This window comes from Oncorhynchus tshawytscha, linkage group LG32 (assembly GCF_018296145.1).
Source record: "Oncorhynchus tshawytscha isolate Ot180627B linkage group LG32, Otsh_v2.0, whole genome shotgun sequence".
NCBI classification, from domain to species: domain Eukaryota; kingdom Metazoa; phylum Chordata; class Actinopteri; order Salmoniformes; family Salmonidae; genus Oncorhynchus; species Oncorhynchus tshawytscha.
The window spans coordinates 1,683,536-1,705,007 of NC_056460.1; the positions used below are offsets into that span (position 1 = coordinate 1,683,536).

Consider the following 21,472-nt stretch of genomic DNA (forward strand, 5'->3'; position numbering starts at 1 on the left):
TTAATTAAAAAATTGAAAAAGAAATCGAAATATATTGCAATAAATAAAAAAAGACGAAAAAAAACAACATTTACAAAAACAAACTTGACTTACTGCTACGCCAGCCCCTCCTTCTACAGGTGATGAGCGTGAGGCTCGAGTTTATTCCTTAAATTTAATACAGCTCTTCAACGACCCAGGAAGGTGTTGTACCTCGGTTCCCTCCTTCACGGAACAGTAGTTATAGCGTTACGTTATAATTTTTCATAGTAAATAACTCACGGACACTAGAGAAGTTTAACCAAGTTGAATTCTTCCCAAAGGGTCATTACAGCTTTAATTCAGACAAAAACATGTTCTCACCATCACAAGTATATATACTAGAGGTCGCCCGATTATGATTTTTCAACGCCGATACCGATATAAGTATTTATATTTACTTCGGATCTGGAATCCCTCAACTGAAGCTAGCCAGCTAACTACCAGAAATCAGTCAGCAAACCATTGTCAGCGGTCATCAGCTAACCTTCAGCTCGGAAAGCTCTCGCCAGTTCGAACAATGTGACTCTAACCAGAGCATAACGGACCTGTTATTTTTATCCCCGGACTCCTACCGCAAACTGAACATTTTCATCTGGATCTTCACAACTAGCTAACCGCAATCCCGGATGACTACTCCTGGCTAGCATTTCAATCCTAGAGCAAGCACCAATTTAGCTTGAGCCGGCCAGGGTTCCTGTGCTACCACCGAAGCATACTCCTGGGCTACAATATCGGCCTGCTAGCTACCTAGAGCTACTTGTGACCCTACTAATTCCATGACTGGTCTATCGACGTCACCGCACGAAGAGGCAAAAACAGACTTACCCCCATTGCGACCCCCCCCAAAGGCTAACTTTCTAGCCCCTGCTATCTGCTTGCTTGCTAACCCGGTCTGCTAACTGCTAAACTGTTGGCCCTGGTCTACTAACTGCTAGCCCATGCTAACTGCTTGCTTGCTACACCGGCCTGCTAACTGCTAGCTTGTTTAGCTCCGGCCTACTAACTGTTAGCTTGTTAGCCTGCTAACTGTCTGAATCACCGTGTCCCCAGCCAGCCCAACCACTCACTGGACCCATATGTTCACTTGGCTACGCATGCCTCTCTCTAATATCAATATGCCTTGTCCATTACTGTCCTGGTTAGTGATTACTGTCTTATTTCACTGTAGAGCCTCTAGCCCTGCTCAATATGCCTTAACCAACCATGTTGTTCCACCTCCTACATATGCGATGACATCACCTGGTATAAACATCTCTAGAGACTATACAGTCTATCTCTCTTCATTACTCAATGCCTAGGTTTACCTCCAATGTACTCACATCCTACCTTACCTTTGTCTGTACACTATGCCTTGAATCTATGCTATCGTGCCCAGAAACCTGCTCCTTTTACTCTCTGTTCTGAACGTGCTAGACGGCCAGTTCGTATAGTCTTTAGCCGTACCCTTATCCTACTTCTCCTCTGTTCCTCTGGTGATGTGGAGGTTAATCCAGGTCCTGCAGTGCCTAGCTCCACTCCCACCCCACAGGTGCTCTCATTTGTTGACTTCTGTAAACGTAAAAGCCTTGGTTTCATGCATGTTAACATTAGAAGGCTACTCCCTAAGTTTGTTTTACTCACTGCTTTAGCACACTCTGCCAACCCAGATGTCTTAGCCGTGTGTGAATCCTGGTTTAGGAAAACCACCAAAAATCCTGAAATCTCCATTGCTAACTATAACGTTTTCCGTCAAGATAGAACTGCCACAGGGGGCGGTGTTGCAATCTACTGCAAAGATAGCCTGCAGAGTTCTGTATTACTTTCTAAGTCTGTACCCAAACAATTTGAGCTTCTACTTCTAAAAATGCACCTTTCCAGAAACAAGTCTCTTACTGTTGCCGCTATAGACCTCCCTCTGCCCCCAGCTGTGCCCTCGATACTATAGGTGAACTGATTGCCCCCAATGCCCCCCATCTATCTTCTGAGCTCGTGCTACTAGGTGACCTAAACTGGGACATGCTTAACATCCCGGCCATCCTTCAAACTAAGCTTGATGCCCTCAATCTCACACAAATTGTCAATGAACCTACCAGGTACAACCCCAAATCAGTAAACACGCCACCCTCATAGATGTCATCCTAACTAATTCACCCTCCAAATACACCTCTGCTGTTTTCAATCAAGATTTCAGCGATCATTGCCTGCATCCGTAATGGGTCTGCGACCAAACGACCACCCCTCATCACTGTCAAACACTCCCTGAAACACTTCTGCGAGCAGGCCTTTCTAATCGACCTGGCCGGTGTATCCTGGAATGACATTGACCTCATCCCGTCAGTAGATGATGCCTGGCTATTCTTTAAAAGTGCCTTCCTGACCATCTTAAAGAAGCATGCCCCTCTCAAAAAATGTAGAACTAGGAATAGATATAGTCCTTGGTTCACGCCAGACCTGTCTGCCCTTGACCAGCACAAAAACATCCTGTGGCGTTCTGCATTAGCATCGCATAGCCCCTGTGATATGCAACTTTTCAGGGAAGTTAGGAACAAGTATACACAGGTAGTTAGAAAAGCTAAGGCAAGCTTTTTCAAACAGAAATGTACATCCTGTAGTACAAACTCAAAAAAGTTCTGGGACACTGTAAAGTCCATGGAGAATAAGAGCACCTCCTCCCAGCTGCCCACTGCTCTGAGACTAGGAAACAATGTCACCACCGATTGAGAATTTCAATAAGCATTTCACTACGGCTGGCCATGCTTTCCACATGGCTACCCCTACCCCGGTCAACTGCCCGGCACCCTCCACAGCAACCCGCCAAAGCCCCCACTATTTCTCCTTTACCCAAATCCAGATAGCCGATGTTCTGAAAGAGCTGCAAAATCTGGACCCCTACAAATCAGCCGGGCTAGACAATCTGGACCCTCTCTTTCTAAAATTATCTGCCGAAATTGTTGCAACCCCTATTACTAGCCTGTTCAACCTCTCTTTCGTATTGTCTGAGATTCCCAAAGATTGGAAAGCTGCCGCGGTCATCCCCCTCTTCAAAGGGGGTGACACTCTAAACCCAAACTGCTACAGATCTATATCTATCCTACCCTGTCTTTCTAAGGTCTTCGATAGCCAAGTTATCAAACAGATTACTGACCATTTCGAATCCCACCATACCTTCTCCGCTATGCAATCTGGTTTCAGAGCTGGTCATGGGTGCAAATCAGCCACGCTCAAGGTTCTAAACGACATCATAACCGCCTAAGAGACATAAGAGACATTACTGTGCAGCCGTATTCATCGACCTGGCCAAGGCTTTCGACTCTGTCAATCACGACATTCTTATTGGAAGACTCGACAGCCTTGGTTCCTCAAATGATTGCCTCGCCTGGTTTACCAACTACTTCTCTGACAGAGTTCAGTGTGTCAAATCGGAGGGCCTGTTATCTGGACCTCTGACAGTCTCTATGGGTGTGCCACAGGGTTCAATTCTCGGGCCGAGTCTCTTTTCTGTATACATCAATGATGTTGCTCTTGCTGCTGGTGATTCTCTGATCCACCTCTACGCAGACGACACCATTCTGTATACTTCTGGCCCCTCCTTGGACACTGTGTTAACTAACCTCCAGACGAGCTTCAATGCCATACAACTCTCCTTCCGTGGCCTCCAACTGCTCTTAAACCTCTTGATCCTACTTGAGACGCAGACGTCCCACCTAGAGCTCTGGAAATGCAAATGCGCTACGCTACACGCTAATAGTATTAGTTAAAACGCAAACGTTCATTAAAATACACATGCTTGGTATTGAAATAAAGCTACAGTCGTTGTGAATCTAGCCACCGAGTCAGATTTTTAAAATGCTTTTCGACGAAAGCATGAGAAGCTATTATCTGATAGCATGCAACACCCCAAAAGACCCGTAGGGGATGTAAACAAAAGAATTAGCATAGTCGGCGCCAAACAAACCGCACAATAAGATATAAAACATTCATTACCTTTGACCATCTTCTTTCTTGGCACACCTTGATGTCCCATAATCAATACTGGGTCTTTTTTTGGATTAAATCGGTCCATATATAGCCTAGATATCGATCTATGAAGACTGTGTGATAAACAGAAAAAAAGTAGCGTTTCATAACGTAACGTCATTTTTTTAAAGTTAAAAAGTCGACGATAAACTTTCACAAAACACTTCGAAATACCTTTCTAATGCAACTTTAGGTATTACTACACGTTAATAAGCTATAAAAATCATCAGGAGGCGATGTAAATTCGATAGCTGGTCGTGTGGAAAAAATGTCCGGAAAAACACAGAGACAATGCCTCAGGTTGGTGGTCGGAGGGAATCGGTTCCCTTTGGTCGGATCTACCAAGAATCAAATCAGAATCAAATGAGAAGACTCTATACATCCTGTGGAAGCTGTAGGTACTGCAAGCTCGGCCTCATTTAATATGGTTCACCTTTAACAATCCATGGAAGTGGCGCATGGATATTTTTTTCCATCTCCAGTGATCAGATTTTCCTGCGCTTTTCGATGAAACAGACGTTCTGTTATAGTCACAGCCGTGATTTAAACAGTTTTGGAAACGTCTGAGTGTTTTCTATCCACACATACTAATCATATGCATATACTATATTCCTGGCCTGAGTAGCAGGACGCCAAAATGTTGCGCGATTTTTAACAGAATTTCCGAAAAAGTAGTGGGGAGGCTTAACAGGTTTTAAACGCAAGTAAAACTAAATGCATGCTTTTCAATCGATCGCTGCCCGCACCTGCTCGCCCGTCCAGCATCACTACTCTGGACGGCTCGGACTTAGAATACGTGGACAACTACAAATACCTGGTTGTCTGGTTAGACTGTAAACTCTCCTTCCAAACTCACATTAAGCATCTCCAATACAAAATTAAATCTAGAATCGGCTTCCTATATCGCAACAAAGCATCCTTCACTCATGCTGCCAAACATACCCTCGTAAAACTGACCATCCTACCGATTCTCGACTTCGGTGATGTCATCTATAAAATAGCTTCCAACACTACTCAACAAACTGGATGCAGTCTATCACAGTGCCATCCGTTTTGTCACCAAAGCCCCATGCACTACCCACCATTGCGACCTGTACGCTCTCGTTGGTTGGCCCTCGCTTCATACTCGTCGCCAAACCCACTGGCTGCAGAATTGCAAAAATTTCGGAAGCTGGAAACTCACATCTCCCTCACTAGCTTTAAGCACCAGCTGTCAGAGCAGCTTACAGATCACTACACCTGTACATACAGGGGCTGTTTACAGATGGGATATCTACCTACCTCATCCCCATACTGGTATTTATTTATTTATTTTGCTCCTTTGCACCCCAGTATCTCTACCTGCACATTCATCTTCTGCCGATCTACCATTCCAGTGTTTAATTGCTATATTGTAATTACTTCGCCACCATGGTCTATTTATTTCCTTAACTTACCTCATTTGCACTCACTGTATATAGACTTTTTGTTTTCTTGACTGTATGTTTTTTTTTTTACTATGTTTTGTTTATTCCATGTGTATCTCTGTGTTGTCGAATTGCTACGCTTTATCTTGGCCAGGTCGCAGTTGCAAATGAGAACTTGTTCTCAACTAGCCTACCTGGTTAAATAAAGGTGAAATAAAATTTAAAAAATACAGAATATTGCAGTACCAAAAAAGCAGATACCGATTAATCGGCCGATTTAAAAAAAAAAAAAAAAAAAACATTTAAAAAAAACATGTATTTGTAATAATGACAATTACAACAATACTGAATGAACACTTATTTTAACTTAATATAATACATCAATAAAATCAATTTAGCCTCAAGTAAATAATGAAACATGTTCAAATTGGTTTAAATAATGCAAAAACAAAGTGTTGGAGAAGAAAGTAAAAGTGCAATATGTGCCATGTAAGAAAGCTAACATTTCAGTTCCTTGCTCAGAACATGAGAACATATGAAAGCTGGTGGTTCCTTTTTAACTTTTTAGTCTTCAATATTCCCAGGTAAGAAGTTTTAGGTTGTAGTTATTATAGGAATTATATGACTATTTCCCTCTATACCATTTGTATTTCATTAACCTTTGACTATTGGATGTTCTTATTGGCACTTTAGTATTGCCAGTGTAACAGTATAGCTTCCGTCCCTCTAGTTAGCACGCGCTAACTAGCTAGCCATTTCACTTCGGTTACACCAGCCTCATCTCGGCAGTTGATAGGCTTGAAGTCATAAACAGCGTAATGCTTTGATGCACAACAAAGAGCTGCTGGCAAAACGCACTAAAGTGCTGTTTGAATGAATGTTTACGCGCCTGCTTCTGCCTACCACCGCTCAGTCAGATGCTTGTGTGCTCAGTCAGATTATATGCAACGCAGGACACGCTAGATAATATCTAGTAATATCATCAACCATGTGTAGTTAACTAGTGATTATGATTGATTGTTTTTTATAAGATAAGTTTAATGCTAGCTAGCAACTTACCTTGGCTTACTGCATTCGCGTAACAGGCAGTCTCCTTGTGGAGTGCAACGAGAGAGAGGCAGGTCGTTATTGCATTGGACTAGTTAACTGTAAGGTTGCAAGATTGTATCCCCCGAGCTGGCAAGGTGAAAATCTGTCGTTCTGCCCCTGAACAAGGCAGTTAATCCACCGTTCCTAGGCCGTCATTGAAAATAAGAATGTGTTCTTAACTGACTTGCCTAGTTAAATAAAGGTATAAAAAAAGTTTTAAAAAATATATAAAAAAATATTTTAAAACAAATCGGCACCCAAAAATACCGATTTACGATTATTATGAAAACTTGAAATCGGCCCTAATTAATCGCACATTCCGAATATGAATATGATGAATATGAATATGATGTCAGTTCGGTTGTGTCATGCCCTGGCCTTAGTTAACTTTGTTTTCTTTATTATTTTGGTTAGGTCAGGGTGTGACATGGGGGTTTTATGTGTTTTGTCTTGTCTATGGGTTTGTATGTTTATGGGGCTTGTCCCTGTCTAGGTAAATTGTATGTATTTGGTTGCCTGGATTGGTTCTCAATTAGAGGCAGCTGTCTATCGTTGTCTCTGATTGGGAACCATATTTAGGCAGCCATATTCTTTGAGTATTTTGTGGGTGATTGTTTCCTGTGTCAGTGTTTGTGCCACACGGGACTGTTTCGGTTAGTTCACGTTTATTGTTTTTTGTGTTCATGTTGAGTTTTCCTTATTAAAAAACATGGACACCTACCATGCTGCATATTGGTCCGATCCTTGTTTCACCTCTTCAGAGGAAGAGGAGGAAATCTGCCGTGACAGGTTGTCATCTGAGACATTCTCATCAATGATAAGATGACATAAACTCTACAGTGGATAGTCTACACATCAGAGTTATCGGATTCACATGGAATTGTTGTTCAATGTAAATGTTTGAATATTCAATTATTGGTGATGGGATGAAATGTGATTTTAGCTTCTAAAATGTGAGATGTGGGTTTTCGTAAGATAGGGCTGCTCAATCAGTGGCCCGCCCTGTGAAGGGACATGGTCTATAAAACTTTTCAAACACACCCTTCTCTCCCTTCCTATATAAGCCCTTGACGACAATAGAACTTCCTGTTCCGAGGACTTGAGGACGACGGTCCTATGTCAGAAGGGTTCAGATAACAACTACAGAACGAAGACAACATCTGCTTTGGTTGCGAATGTTATGAACTTTGAACTCTTATTCACTACAGAAGTGATACCTCCTCGCTGTTGAGTTAGCAACAGCAGATGCAAACGAAGGTTGGGAAGAAACAGACAGAGTATCCTGCTATCACACAACAACGTTACTACAATGTATCCAATTGACCACCAGAGACATTCTTCAAAGGACAGAGGACTCGGTTTGGCAACAGGGTCTTCCATCTACCACCAACCTACTGAAGCGCAGCTCAGAGTAAATATGTATTGCATTTTCATTTTCCAAATGGGCGGTAATTTAGAATGCATAAGATACTGTATTTACAATAGCACAACTTCTTCCATTTGTTCCTTTGTCTTCCCGCTCTTTCACCCAAACCCAGCCCCTTTTCTTTTGTGTAACAAGCTGTCATATCTGTTCCGCCCGCTAGGGACGTTTTCCTTCATGACGTAATGTGTAATCAAGTTATGATTGAATTATGTGTATGTGTAATTCTGTGTGATTAGTTCGGTATTTAGTAAATAAATTATTAAACCCAATTTTGTATTGCTGATTCAAATTGTTAGCCAGGGTTCTTGCAGATAACCAAGAATTTACAACCTTCAGATGAGACTGAAGTAAGATGACGATTGATATTGACTGCTATTGATGTAAAATATTACTAGGTCTTTAAGAGTCTATTCGGAAGATAACAGCTCCATAAATATTATTTTGTGGTGCCCGACTCTCTAGTTAATTACATTTACATGATTAGCTCAATCAGGTGATATTAATTATGGAGAAATTATTTTATAGAATAGCATGTCATATCACTTAATCCGGCATAGCCAAAGACATGACAGTGGTGACCTAACATAATCATTTGTGGTGCTTTTGCTTAAAAGCATTTTTTAAATCAGACACTGTGGCTGGATTATTGAGAATTGTATCTTTAAAATGGTGTTAGATACTTGCATGTTTGAGCAATTTTAATTATGAGATTTTTGTTTCGAATTTGGTGCCCTGCACTTTCACTGAGTGTTGGCGAGGTGGGACGCTAGCGGTTAACACAGTGTCCAAAGAAGGGCCAGATGTATACAGAATGGTGTTCTCTGCGTAGAGTTGGATCAAGGAATCACCCGCAAGAGCGGCATCATTGACATATACAGAGAAAAGAGTCGGCCCGAGAATTGAACCCTGTGGTACCCCCATAGAGACTGCCAGAGGTCCGGACAACAGGCCAGGTCGATGAAGACGGCTGCACAGTACTGTCTTTTATCGATGGCGGTTATGATATTGTTTAGTACCTGGAGCGTGGCTGAGGTGCACCCGTGACCAGCTCGGAAACCGGATTGCACAGCGGAGAAGGTACGGTGGGATTCTAAATGGTCAGTGATCTGTTTGTTAACTTGGCTTTCGAAGACTTTAGAAAGGCAGGACAGGGTGGATATAGGTCTGTAACAGTTTGGGTCTAGAGTGTCACCCCTTTTTGAAGAGGGGGATGACCGCGGAAGCTTTCCAATCTTTAGGAATCTTGGACAATATGAAAGAGGTTGAACAGACTAGTAAATAGGGGTTGCAACAATGGCGGTGGATAATTTTAGAAAGAGCAGGTCCAGATTGTCTAGCCCAGCTGATTTGTACAGGTCCAGGTTTTGCAGCTCATTCAGAACAGCAGCTATCTGGATTTGGGTGAAAGAGAAGCTGGGGAGGCTTGGGCAAGTAGCTGCGGGGGGTGCGGAGCTGTTGGCCGGGGTTGGGGTAGCCAGGAGGAAAGCATGGCCAGCCTAGAGAAATGCTTCTTGAAATTCTCGATTATCGTGGATTTATCGGTGGTAAGTGTTTCCTAGCCTCAGTGCAGAGGATGTGCTCTTATTCTCCATGGATTTTACAGTGTCCCAAAACTAGTGCCAATTTCTGTTTGAAAAAGCTAGCCTTTGCTTTCCAGGTTCCTCCTCTTCTTCCTCCTCCTTTTTCGATGAAAAAGTAATCTCTTCCTCCTCTTTCACACCTATTGTTGTTCTTCTGGAAGGTTCTCCCATCTCCACAGAGGAACTTTGGAGCTCTGTCAGAGTGACCATTGGGTTCTTGGTCACCTCTCTGATCAATGCCCTTCTCCCCCGATTGCTCAGTTTAGCTGGGTGGCCAGCTCTAGGAAGAGTCTTGTTGGTTCCAAACTTCTTCCATTTAAAAATGGAGGCCACTGTGTTCTTGGGGACATTCAATGCTGCACAATTTTTTTGGTACCCTTCCCCAGATCTGTGCCTCGATACAATCCTGTCTCAGAGCTCTATGGACAATTCCTTTGACCTCATGGCTTGGTTTTTGCTCTGACATGCACTGTGAACTGTGAGACCTTATATAGACAGGCGTGTGACTTCCAAATCATGTCCAATCAATTGCATTTACCACAAGTGGACTCCAATCAAGTTGTAGAAACATCTCAATGGAATCAGGAAGCATCTGAGCTCAATATCGAGTCTCATAGCAAACGGTGTTGGTTGTTTTTGGTTGGTCATTATGGCTTATAGTGTGTAGATTGATGAGGGGGAAAAATGATTCAATTTTAGAATAAGGCTGTAAGGTAACAAAATGTGTAAAAAGTGAAGGGGTCTGAATACTTAACTGTATACCACTGGCAGAGTTTTCTACCAGTCAAAACCACTGATACAGGTGCACCTCCACTCTGGTGGATTCGATCATGTCTACAGTGAAAACTAGATTCAAATACATAGATGTGTGTGTATGTTGTGAAATTGTTAGATAATACTTGTTAGATATTACTGCACTGTCATGGCTAGAACCACAAGCATTTTGCTACACCCGCAATAACATCTGCTAAACATGTGTATGTGACCAATAAAGTGTTATTCGATTTTGATTTGAAATAAACGTCCTTTTTATCAATGGTGCTTTTTGCTGGAGTCAAAATGACTCCAAAGGATTTTAATTTGTTAAAAGTCCATATTGATACATAAACACTAAACCATGATTTAGATTTATTAAGAACAAGTTGATTGACAAAGTCATGGAAATTTGAAACAATTGAATAAACCACATTTTTGGCTATGATAAAAGATATGCCTCTGGGGTCAAAATTATCCATGTCAGAAGTATGGTTCAATGCAAATATGTAGTGGGTGTAAAGTTTGTTTTAAATTCTAACTCATTAAAAACGACTTAATATACTACTAAACTTTTGTGAAATAAATGAAAAATAAACGTTTGGTTCCTCAGCTGCGTTGCCCACTCCGGTCAGCAGATGGCGGCAGTGTAGCCTAGTGGTTAGAGCGTTGGGCTAGTAACCGGAAAGTTGCAAGTTCAAATCCCCGAGCTGACAAGGTACAAATCTGTCGTTCTGCCCCTGAACAGGCAGTTAACCCACTGTTCCTATGCCGTCATTGAAAATAAGAATTTGTTCTTAACTGACTTGCCTGGTTAAATAAAGGTAAAATATAAATAAAATAAAATGGCGATGTACGTCTTTAGGTTCAGGAGACGCTGCCAGTGTGACGTATAATCTAGTGGACGGGACGCTTCTTCTACAACAACAGCTAGTCAGACACCTCCGTAGCTTTCTAGCAAACATAGCTACAACATTCACGCTCTTTACACGGTTTTTTGTGTATTTTAGTTCCTGTGTGTGAAAACACACTTCTGTCGTATGTACTTATTGGCCCATTTAATTATATATTGACGTTGTTTGTCAGCTAGCTGGTTTGCTAAATTAGCTTAGAACTAGGCTAGTCGCTAATGCTAGCTAGCTAACATCTCCGACCATGAGTTCACTAAGCAACTCTTCTCCTGATAAAGATGAGGAGGTCGGCTGGACGGAGAGAGAAACTCTCGTGAAAGAGGAAAAGGAGGATGTCACAGTACAAAAACCAGTAGAGGGTGAGGCTGTTACCGTGAAAGAAGAAGAGAAAGACGTTTCAGTGAAAGAAGAGGAATACTCGTTCAGAGTGAAAGAGGAGGAGGATGTTACAGTAAAAGAAGAGGAGAAAGAGGAGGATGCAGTTTTTGGAGTGAAGGAGGGGAACATGACTGTCACATTGAAAGAGGAGAAGGAAGAGGAGTTTGGAGATCTGTTTAACACCAGTAAGTACCGTCTCTGCAGTAAATGGGTTCTACACTTTAATGTTGTTCTGTAGGAATGGCTGAAGCTACACTGTAACGTGTAGAACACGGATATCTGGGCCCGGTTTCCCAAACGCATCTTAAGGCATCCAATGGTTCTAACGACGAATTTAGCCATAAGATGGTTTTGAGAAACCGTTCCCTGATTAACACTACCAAGTATTGTCTTAAAAACAGAGGCACGAACTCTGCAGTTGAATTGATGTTTGGTGTTAAAGCGGAAATCTGTAATTGCTACATCAATATTGTGACTTTTAAATTATTTATTTATAGCCATTGATTCTTGAAGAATATAACACATGCTTCATGAGCTTAGTTCAACTGTTGTACCCAATCAGATCCCCAAATAAGCTTTTTTTACTCTGTTTAGAAACAATGTAAACTAACACTGTATAGCCTCAACATGGTTAAAACTATCATGTTGATATCATGGATGGTCAGTCCTTGTATCCATAGGTCTGTCCTTCTGTAGTTACATTTCTCCAACCCCATAATTATCTTATTACCAAAACAGTGGTGGAATGACAGATTTGTTATTGTTTGAACTAGAGGTCGACCGATTTTTCGGAATGGCCGATTAATTAGGCCCAATTTCAAGTTTTCATAACAATCGGAAATCGGTATTTTTGGATACCGATTTGGCCGAATATTTTTTACACTTTTATTTCATCTTTATTTAACTAGGAAAGTCAATTACGAACAAATTATTATTTTCAATGACGGCATAGGAACGGTGGGTTAACTGCCTCGTTCAGGGGCAGAACAACAGATTTTCAACCTTACAGTTAACTAGTCCAACGCTATAACGACCTGCCTCTCGTTGCATTCCACAAGGAGCCTGCCTGTTATGCGAATGCAGTAAGCCAAGGTAAGTTGTTGGCTAGCATTAAACTAGTTAACTACACATGGTTGATGATGTTACTAGAAATGATATTACTAGAAATGATTTAACGTGTCCTGCGTTGCATATAATCTGACTGAGCGTACAAGTATCTAAGTATCTGACTGAGCAGTGGTAGGCAGAAGCAGGAGCGTAAACATTCATTCAAACAGCACTTTCGTGCATTTTGCCAGCAGCTCTTTGTTGTGCATCAAGCATTGCGCTGTTTATGACTTCAACCCTATCAACTCCCGAGATGAGGCTGGTGTAACCAAAGTGAAATGGCTAGCTAGTTAGCATGCGCTAATAGCATTTCAAACGTCACTCGCTCTGAGACTTGGAGTAGTTGTTCCCCTTGCTCTGCATGGGTAACGCTGCTTCGAGGGTGGCTGTTATCGTTGTGTTCCTTCAAGCCCAGGGAGGAGAGGGACAGAAGCTATACTGTTACACAGGCAATACTAAAGTGCCTATAAGAACATCCAATAGTCAAAGGTTAATGAAATACAAATGGTATAGAGGGAAATAGTCCTTACATTCCTATAATAACTACAACCTAAAACATCTTACCTGGGAATATTGAAGACTCATGTTAAAAGGAACCACCAGCTTTCATATGTTCTCATGTTCTGAGCGAGGAACTTAAACGTTAGCTTTCTTACATGGCACATATTGCACTTTTACTTTTCTCCAACACTTTGTTTTTGCATTATTTAAACCAAATTGAACATGTTTCATTATTTATTTGAGGCTAAATTGATTTTATTTATGTATTATATTAAGTTAAAATAAGTGTTCCTTCAGTATTGTTGTAATTGTCATTATTACAAATAAAAAAATAAAAAATCGGTATGTTTTTTTGGTCCTCCAATAATCTGTATCGGCATTGAAAAATCAATATCGGTCGACCTCTAGTTTGAACTGCAGTTTGCCGGGTTGTGTGGGTTTTTTAAACAGCAACAAAATGGCTGCCTAGAGACTTGGTTTGGTAAACAGCTGAGGGATGGGGGAAGGAGAAATGTAACCACTCTCACATTCATAGAGAACGCTATTGTAGAAACCGTAACCCAACACCTCCCTACCTCGTCAAGAAGTTCAGACATCTTGGCGTAACAGTTATAAGGTGTTAACTTGACAGTCGCTGGACCCAGGTTTAGTTCAGCTCAGGGCTACTCCCTGAATTCACTACACTATGAATACAAGGACTGGCCATCCATGATGTCATAATGGTAGTTTGACCAGGTTTCTAGGCTATATAGTATATTCTAGAATTCATCCATGATGTCATAATGATAGTTTAACCAGGTTTCTAGGCTATATATATATTCTAGAATTGCCAGTGAAGCTTTCCTATGGAGGCAAATTATTAGAGCTGTAGTGACCTAACATAGTCAGATGGTGTGCTTTCACACCACAGTTTCATTTAATTTACAATAGCATCTCAAAATTGTCTGATTAATCTATCTAAATGAAAATTATAGAAATCTAAAAGTAACTTTTATTGTCATTGTATAATATTCAGCCAATTATTTTTTTCATGCCTTTACATTAAAGGCAAGACATACCTAGATTCAATTACATTCATGAATTGGTTTGAAACATTTGCTTTAATCCCTTCTCAAAGTTGGTGCCTTGACGGATTTGTAAAAAAACTGTCATGAAACATTTTTGTATTTTTTACAATGTAACCTTTATTTAACTAAGCAAGTCAGTTTATAACAAAATCTTATTTACAATGACTGCCTACCCCGGACGACGCTGGGCCAATTGTGCGGCGCCCTATGGGACTCCCAATCACGGGCGGTTGTGATAACCTGGATTTGATCCAGGGTGTCTGATGTGGCGCCTCAAGCCCTGAGATGCGGTGTCCTCTGCACCACCTGGGAGTCCCAAAATCATGTTCTAGTGCTGTCTCTAACTAAAATACATCTTGGTCAACCAAGAGTCATCTGTTCTCTCTACTCTATGGCTATTAAATTAATCACTAACCTTTGATCTTCATCAGATGGCACTCACAGGACTTCATGTTACAATATAAATGGGTCTTTTGTTTGATAATGTCCCTCTTTATGTCCAAAAACCCCAGTTGAAATTGGCGTGTTATGTACAGTAATCATTGTCTCAAACAAACATCCGGTGAAATTTCAGAGAGCCAAATCAAATTACAGAAATACGCATCATAAACATTGATGAAAAATACAAGTTTTATACATAGGATTAAAGATAAATATCTTGTTAATCCAGCCGCTGTGTCAGATTTCAAAAAGGCTTTACGACGAAAGCACACCATGCGATTATGTTAGGTCAGCGCCTAGCCACAGAGAACCATATAGCCATTTTCCAACCAAGGAGAGGTGTCACAAAAGTCAGAAACAGTGGTGGCACTCCCAGGTCTTCATGTTAGACAATAAATGTTCGATAATGTCCCTCTTTATGCCCAAAAACCTCAGTTTTGTTGGTGCGTTTAGTTCAGTAATCAAAAGGCACAATGCGCGCTCTCAACATCAGACAAATAGTTTTAAAAAGTACAATAAAAGTTCGTAGAAACATGTCAAACGATGTTTAAAATCAATCCTCAGGTTGTTTTTGTCATAAATATTCAATAATATTTCATCCAGACAAAAGCTTTGTCAAAAGAAAAGGTAAACAAGAAATGCGGGCTCCCAATCACACGCTTGGCTCATGGCTGGAAATTTCCGCTGTCCACTCATTGAAAATGCTGTATCTCCCTCATTTTTCAGAGTAAAGGCCTGAAACAACGCCTAAAGACTGGACACATGTAGAAGAAGCCATAGCGATTGTGAACTGGGTCCTACGTCTTTGTATGGTGGATAGGCTTTCAATGGAAAAACAGCCTTTCAAAATAATAGTACTTCCTGGATGGATTTTCCTCAGGATATCGCCTGCCATATCTGTTCTTTTATACTCACAGACATTATTTTAAGAGTTTTGGAAAAGTGTGTGTTTTCTATCCAAATCTACTGATTATATGCATATCCTAGCTTCTCGGCCTGAGTAGCAGGCAGTTTAATTTAGGCATGCTTTTCATCCAAAATTCCGAATGCGGCCCTCTACCCTAGTGAAGTTAAGCATTCCTTTTGATTAAATAATTAAGACACACAAATGACTCGAAGTCATAACTAGAGGGAGCCGGTCGTCAACAACCCGAACAGAGGGAGTCGGTTCGTCAACATAACCCGAACAGAGGGAGCCGGTCGTCAACATAACCCGACCAGAGGGAGCCGGTCGTCAACATAACACGACCAGAGGGAGTCCCCCCTCCGCTGCTGGACTTCGTAAATTCTGCCGTTCTGCTCATGAAGTTTGCAGTAATAGACTAATAGTCTACAGATAGATAGACTAATAGACGACACCAGCAGTCTGCAACCTTTTCCAGTTGGAGTGCCAATTTATCTGATCATTTCTGCTAATCTGTGTGCCAGTTAAGATTTTCATATGCACATTTTCGTGGAACAGTTTCATTTAACTTACTCAACATAGACCGAAGTGTTTCAAACAAGACAATTAATAAATTGACAAAACTGACGCATCTTGCGAAGTAAGGTCTGGGTGGTCTGCCATGGGTCGTTTCATTTAGTATCCGTTTGGGTCGGCATGGGGAATGATTTTATTTCCCCATAGTATGTTGTACCGAAGTTGACTGACCGAAAGAGAGTGTAACTTTATGACTATAATTACTGCTCCCTGAAGGAGGGAAATGAATTACAAAACCTGATTGGCCCCACCCCTTCCTGGGTCGTTGAAGAGCGGTATTAAATTGAAGGAATAAACCCGAGCCTCACGCTCATCACCTGTGGAAGGCGGGGCTTCCAGCAAGGCGGGGATTTAATAGTAAGTTGTACCTAGTTTCCCTCCTTCAGGGAACAGTAGTTATAGTCATAAAGTTAAGCTTGTCATATGATGAACTTCAACTTAAACACTCAATCTTGCTGTGGGACAGTTTTTTTGTATTCAGATCTCTGAAATGCACTCTAACCACGTAACATTTAGTGTGTCCCTATGTTACGCTGGGAAAACAGTTTTCATGGGCACAGAAATTATAAAAAATTTGAGTTTGCTAAATCCAATGGTTCAATCCGAGAGTCACCTTAACTTTATTGACAACACCCAAATCAATACTGTCATTTATGTTGTTGTTAGGTGAAGTTATGGGCCAATTTGTTCGACACTTATATTAAGTATAAAGCAGTTGATTTGCATCAATAACACACAGGACATTCAAGCAAGCCTTACAATTATAATCACACTATAAAGTAGTGTGAAATGCGCACTCATAAGCAACCTGTAAATGGAGGCTTTTTTTGCTGTCAGCCTATAAGAACTCCCCTGAGTTTCCCTCACTGTGGTGAATTTGTAAATCGACACAGAGCTTAAAGATAAATTTCTCCTTAATGCAACCGCTGTGTCAGATTTAAAAAAAGCTTTACTGCTTTACTGCTGCTAAAGCACACCATGCGATAATCTGAGTACAGCGCTCAGCCACCAAAACAAGCCATACAGATACCCGGCAAGTTGTGGAGTCAACAAACGTCAGAAATAGCATTATAAATATTCACTTACCTTTGATGATCTTCATCGGAATGCACTCTCAAGAATCCCAGTTCCACAATAAATGTTTGTTTTGTTTGATAAAGTCCATAATTTATGTCCAAATACCTCCTTTTTTCGGGCTTTTAGTTCACTAATCCAAATGCACAAAGCGCGGGCACTAAGTCCAGACGAAAAGTCAAAAAAGTTCCATTAAAGTTCGTAGAAACATGTCAAATGATGTATATAATCAAGATATAAATCTTCAATAATATTCCAACCAGACAATTCCGTTGTCATTAGAAAGGAAAGGCAACGGAGCTCGAGCGATAAACGACTCATGGCTTTCAGCTGAGCCACTAACTCTGAGTGGTCTTATTTTCTCCCCTTTCACAATAGAAGCCTGAAACAACTTTCTAAAGACTGTTGACATCTAGTGGAAGCCATAGGAAGTGCAATCTGACCCCATTTACACTGGATATTGTATATGCAATCACTTGAAAAACTACAAACCTCAGATTTCCCACTTGCTGATTGGATTTTTCTCAGGTTTCCGCCTGCCATATGAGTTCTGTTATACTCACAGACATCATTCAAACAGTTTTAGAAACTTCAAAGTGTTTTCTATGCGAATCAACTAATAATATGCATATCCTAGCTTCTGGGCCTGAGTAGCAGGCAGTTTACTCTGGGCACGCTTTTCATCCGGACGTGAAAATACTGCCCCCTATCCCAAAGAAGTTAATGTGAGTTTCCTTGAGTAGCACTCCTGATCTTGCACTGATAGTGTGCTGTAATATTCAGAATACATTGTGAAAAACTAAAATCTTCACTCACTATTTTTGTTCCAGGCAGATATACTACATCTAACTAGCGGTTTCCTCATTAGCAAGGAGGAGTTTCTGCAATCAGATTGTGTGCGTATAGCCCTGGTACCGCAATTTTATTAAACACAGAAAGGGGCCTATATTGGAGACCAAAAGTCGTCTGGCACACTGCTTAGGAGTTCAGCAACTGTAATAACTTTCTTCTAGCCTACAATCGTCGATGTTACTACTAATGTGAAAATAAGACAAAATAGGACTTTTCTTTCTCATTTTAAGACGATTGTCAAATAATTTTAACATTCATTACAGATGTCAATTGTTGTACAACATGGCATTGCTGTTGGCAACCCCTTTTACAGTGTATTTCTGCTGTTGTGGGCCTTTAACCATCTGTCTGACTTTGTCGTTCACACAGGAGAGAGACGACACTATCGTGGATCCTGTGGCTCCTCTCGGGAGCCTCAACAACATCATGATGCTGACGAGGCAGAGAAGAGTCTCTCCACATCAGAACACCTCAAGAAACACCAGCAGAAACCCACAGGAAAGAAATCTCACTGCTGCTCTGACTGTGGGAAATGTTGCAAATCTTCATCGGAACTTAAAATACACCAGCGAGTACACGCAGGAGAGAAATCTCACCACTGTTTTTACTGTGGGAAGAGTTACTCATGTTCAGATTCACTAAAAGTACACCAGAGAATTCACACAGGAGAGAAACCTTATAGCTGTGATCAATGTGGGAAGAGTTTTACTCAGTCAGGCTGTCTGGTAGTGCACCAGAGAACACACACAGGAGAGAAACCTAACCACTGCTCTGACTGTGGGAAAAGTTTCTCAAGATTAGATTCACTAAAAGTACACCAAAGAATTCACACGGGAGAGAAAAATTTCCGCTGCTCTTACTGTGGGAAACATTACTCAAGGTTAAATTCACTACAAGGACACCTGAGAATTCACACTGGAGAGAAATCTTATAGCTGTGATCAATGTGGGAAGAGTTTTGCTCAGTCAGGCAACCTGCTAGTGCACCAGAGAACACACACAGGAGATAAACCTTATGGCTGTGATCAATGTGGGAAGAGTTTTACTCAGTCAGGCAGCCTGAAATCACACCAGAGAATACACACTGGAGAGAAACCTTATGGCTGTGATCAATGTGGGAAGTGTTTTACTCAGTCAGGCAGCCTGATAGTGCACCAAAGAGCACACACCGGAGAGAAACCTTATGGCTGTGATCAATGTGGGAAGAGGTTTGTTGCATCTAACTATCTGACTACACATCAGCGAACACACACAGAGCAATCTTATAGCTGTAATCAATGTGGGAAGAGTTTTACTCAGCCAAACACTCTGATAGTACATCTGAGAACACACACAGGAGAGAAACCTCATGGCTGTGATCAATGTGGGAAGAGATACTCTGATAAAAGATCTCTGATAAAACATCAGACAATACATACATGAACGAGTTGTTTCATGATATCAATTAAATAATTTCACAATGTAGAATGTTTTAACATTGTAGTAGGAGTATGTTAATGATGTCACAATGTAGAACCCTAAATGTTTGCCCCCTGTTCTATTGATTTCAACATGATATGGCTATTAACCTCAGGGGGAAAATCCAGGCTCTGAAATGAATGAGTACTATTTATATGATTTAACAAAGTGAGTAACAAAAAGAGTTGTGTTATACTTACCACATTAGTGACCCACTTGAATCAAAATGCAGCACTTAAATGTAGCAAGCTCTTTTCTAAAAATTGTCCTCTAACCAGTGATGTACACATTATTCACTGATTCTGTGTGGTTTCTGAGCTGTTAAAATTAACATGATGTCCCCCCTCTCTTGTGCAATATGAGTGATGACAAATACGTGTTGTGTTTCTCTTAGTGTTAGGGACCCATAAACTCAAAATGTAGCTGACTGTCTTCTCCAGGTTGTCCTCTAACCAGGGTGGTAAAATATATCTCCCATTTCCATGTTTTTTTTGTTGTGTTAGTTTCAACAGCATGTACAATCAACTGACCATTTTTGGGTACAATTATATTGACATTGTTGCCCTGCTTTTATAATATCAGGGTTCATTCTCGGGTGTGCCAACCCAAATTTACTAGAGCATAACAATTGGGGACTGGGCCCCGATCCAACAACATGCCTATCTAGTGAACCCTGAAAAGAGACAGAAGCTCTGCAGTGAGGTGGAAAGTTACTACGGATATTGCAGGAGTTTCCTCTAGAAATCAGACATGTCCGTGGTAAGGACAACTTGGTTGCTGATTGTCTCAAGGGTGGGCAGTCAAAAAGTTTTGTGTTTAGCCAGTGCATTGCCATGGATCACACTTTATTTTGACTGCACATTTTTCTGTATTGGAGATGAGTTTTGCTTGGGCTCGTTCCAAGGGGACGAGATACTACGGATATTAAGAGTTCTAGAAAGGAGTGAGTTTTAGGAAGAGGAGTTCTAGAAGCTAATGAGTTTTAGGAAGAGGAGTTCTAGAAGCTAATGAGTTTTAGGAAGATGAGTTCTAGAAGCTAAAGAGTTTTAGGATTCTATAGAAAGAAAAAGGAGAAAAAATAATATGATTGTATATTAATGTTTAGAAATATGTGTTTTTTCTTAATTGTTGACAGCCAGTAGACACCATGTTTATATTGGTGAAGGTGAAGCATTGTAGTTGATTATCATGTGAAATGGGAGTTTTTTTCTGTTGGTGGTAATCAAACTTGTCCAACAAAAATATAGGATATATTTGTTTTCTTAAGGGGGAAGGTGTTACAGGCTTTGGTTTTTCCATTTATGCTTTGAGGTTGGACTTTAGCACGTATAGCTCGTTAGCACGTATAGCTCGTTAGCACGTATAGCTCGTTAGCACGTATAGCTCGTTAGCACGTATAGCTCGTTAGCACGTATAGCTCGTTAGCACGTATAGCTCGTTAGCACGTATAGCTCGTTAGCACGTATAGCTCGTTAGCACGTATAGCTCGTTAGCACGTATAGCTCGTTAGCACACGTATAGCTCGTTAGCACGTATAGCTCGTTAGCACGTATAGCTCGTTAGCACGTATAGCTCGTTAGCACGTATAGCTCGTTAGCACGTATAGCTCGTTAGCACGTATAGCTCGTTAGCACGTATAGCTCGTTAGCACGTATAGCTCGTTAGCACGTATAGCTCGTTAGCACGTATAGCTCGTTAGCACGTATAGCTCGTTAGCACGTCTAGCTCGTTAGCACGTATAGCTCGTTAGCACGTATAGCTCGTTAGCACGTAGGACGCACTGATTGGTGTCACCTCGTTAGTCAGTATGTGTTACACCTGTGCTGGCTTGTCCATCTCGTTAGTGGGAAGGTGTTTCACCTAAGCTGGTCCAGGTTCTATTTAAGAGTGTCTGGCCCAGTGCTCCAGTTGTCTTGATAAATGTGGAGAGTCA

The 21,472-nt window shown here is 41.1% G+C and overlaps 1 protein-coding gene across 1 annotated transcript; it reads left to right on the forward strand.

The window, feature by feature from the left end:
- Window positions 1-11,136: 11,136 nt before the first annotated feature.
- LOC112257883 (zinc finger protein OZF-like) lies at window positions 11,137-19,966 on the forward strand. Its single transcript, XM_024431806.2, has 2 exons — window positions 11,137-11,745; window positions 18,452-19,966. The coding sequence occupies exons 1-2, from the start codon at window positions 11,427-11,429 to the stop codon at window positions 19,501-19,503; spliced, it is 1,371 nt and encodes a 456-aa protein (XP_024287574.2). The 5' UTR covers window positions 11,137-11,426; the 3' UTR covers window positions 19,504-19,966.
- The last annotated feature ends 1,506 nt before the right edge of the window (window positions 19,967-21,472 follow it).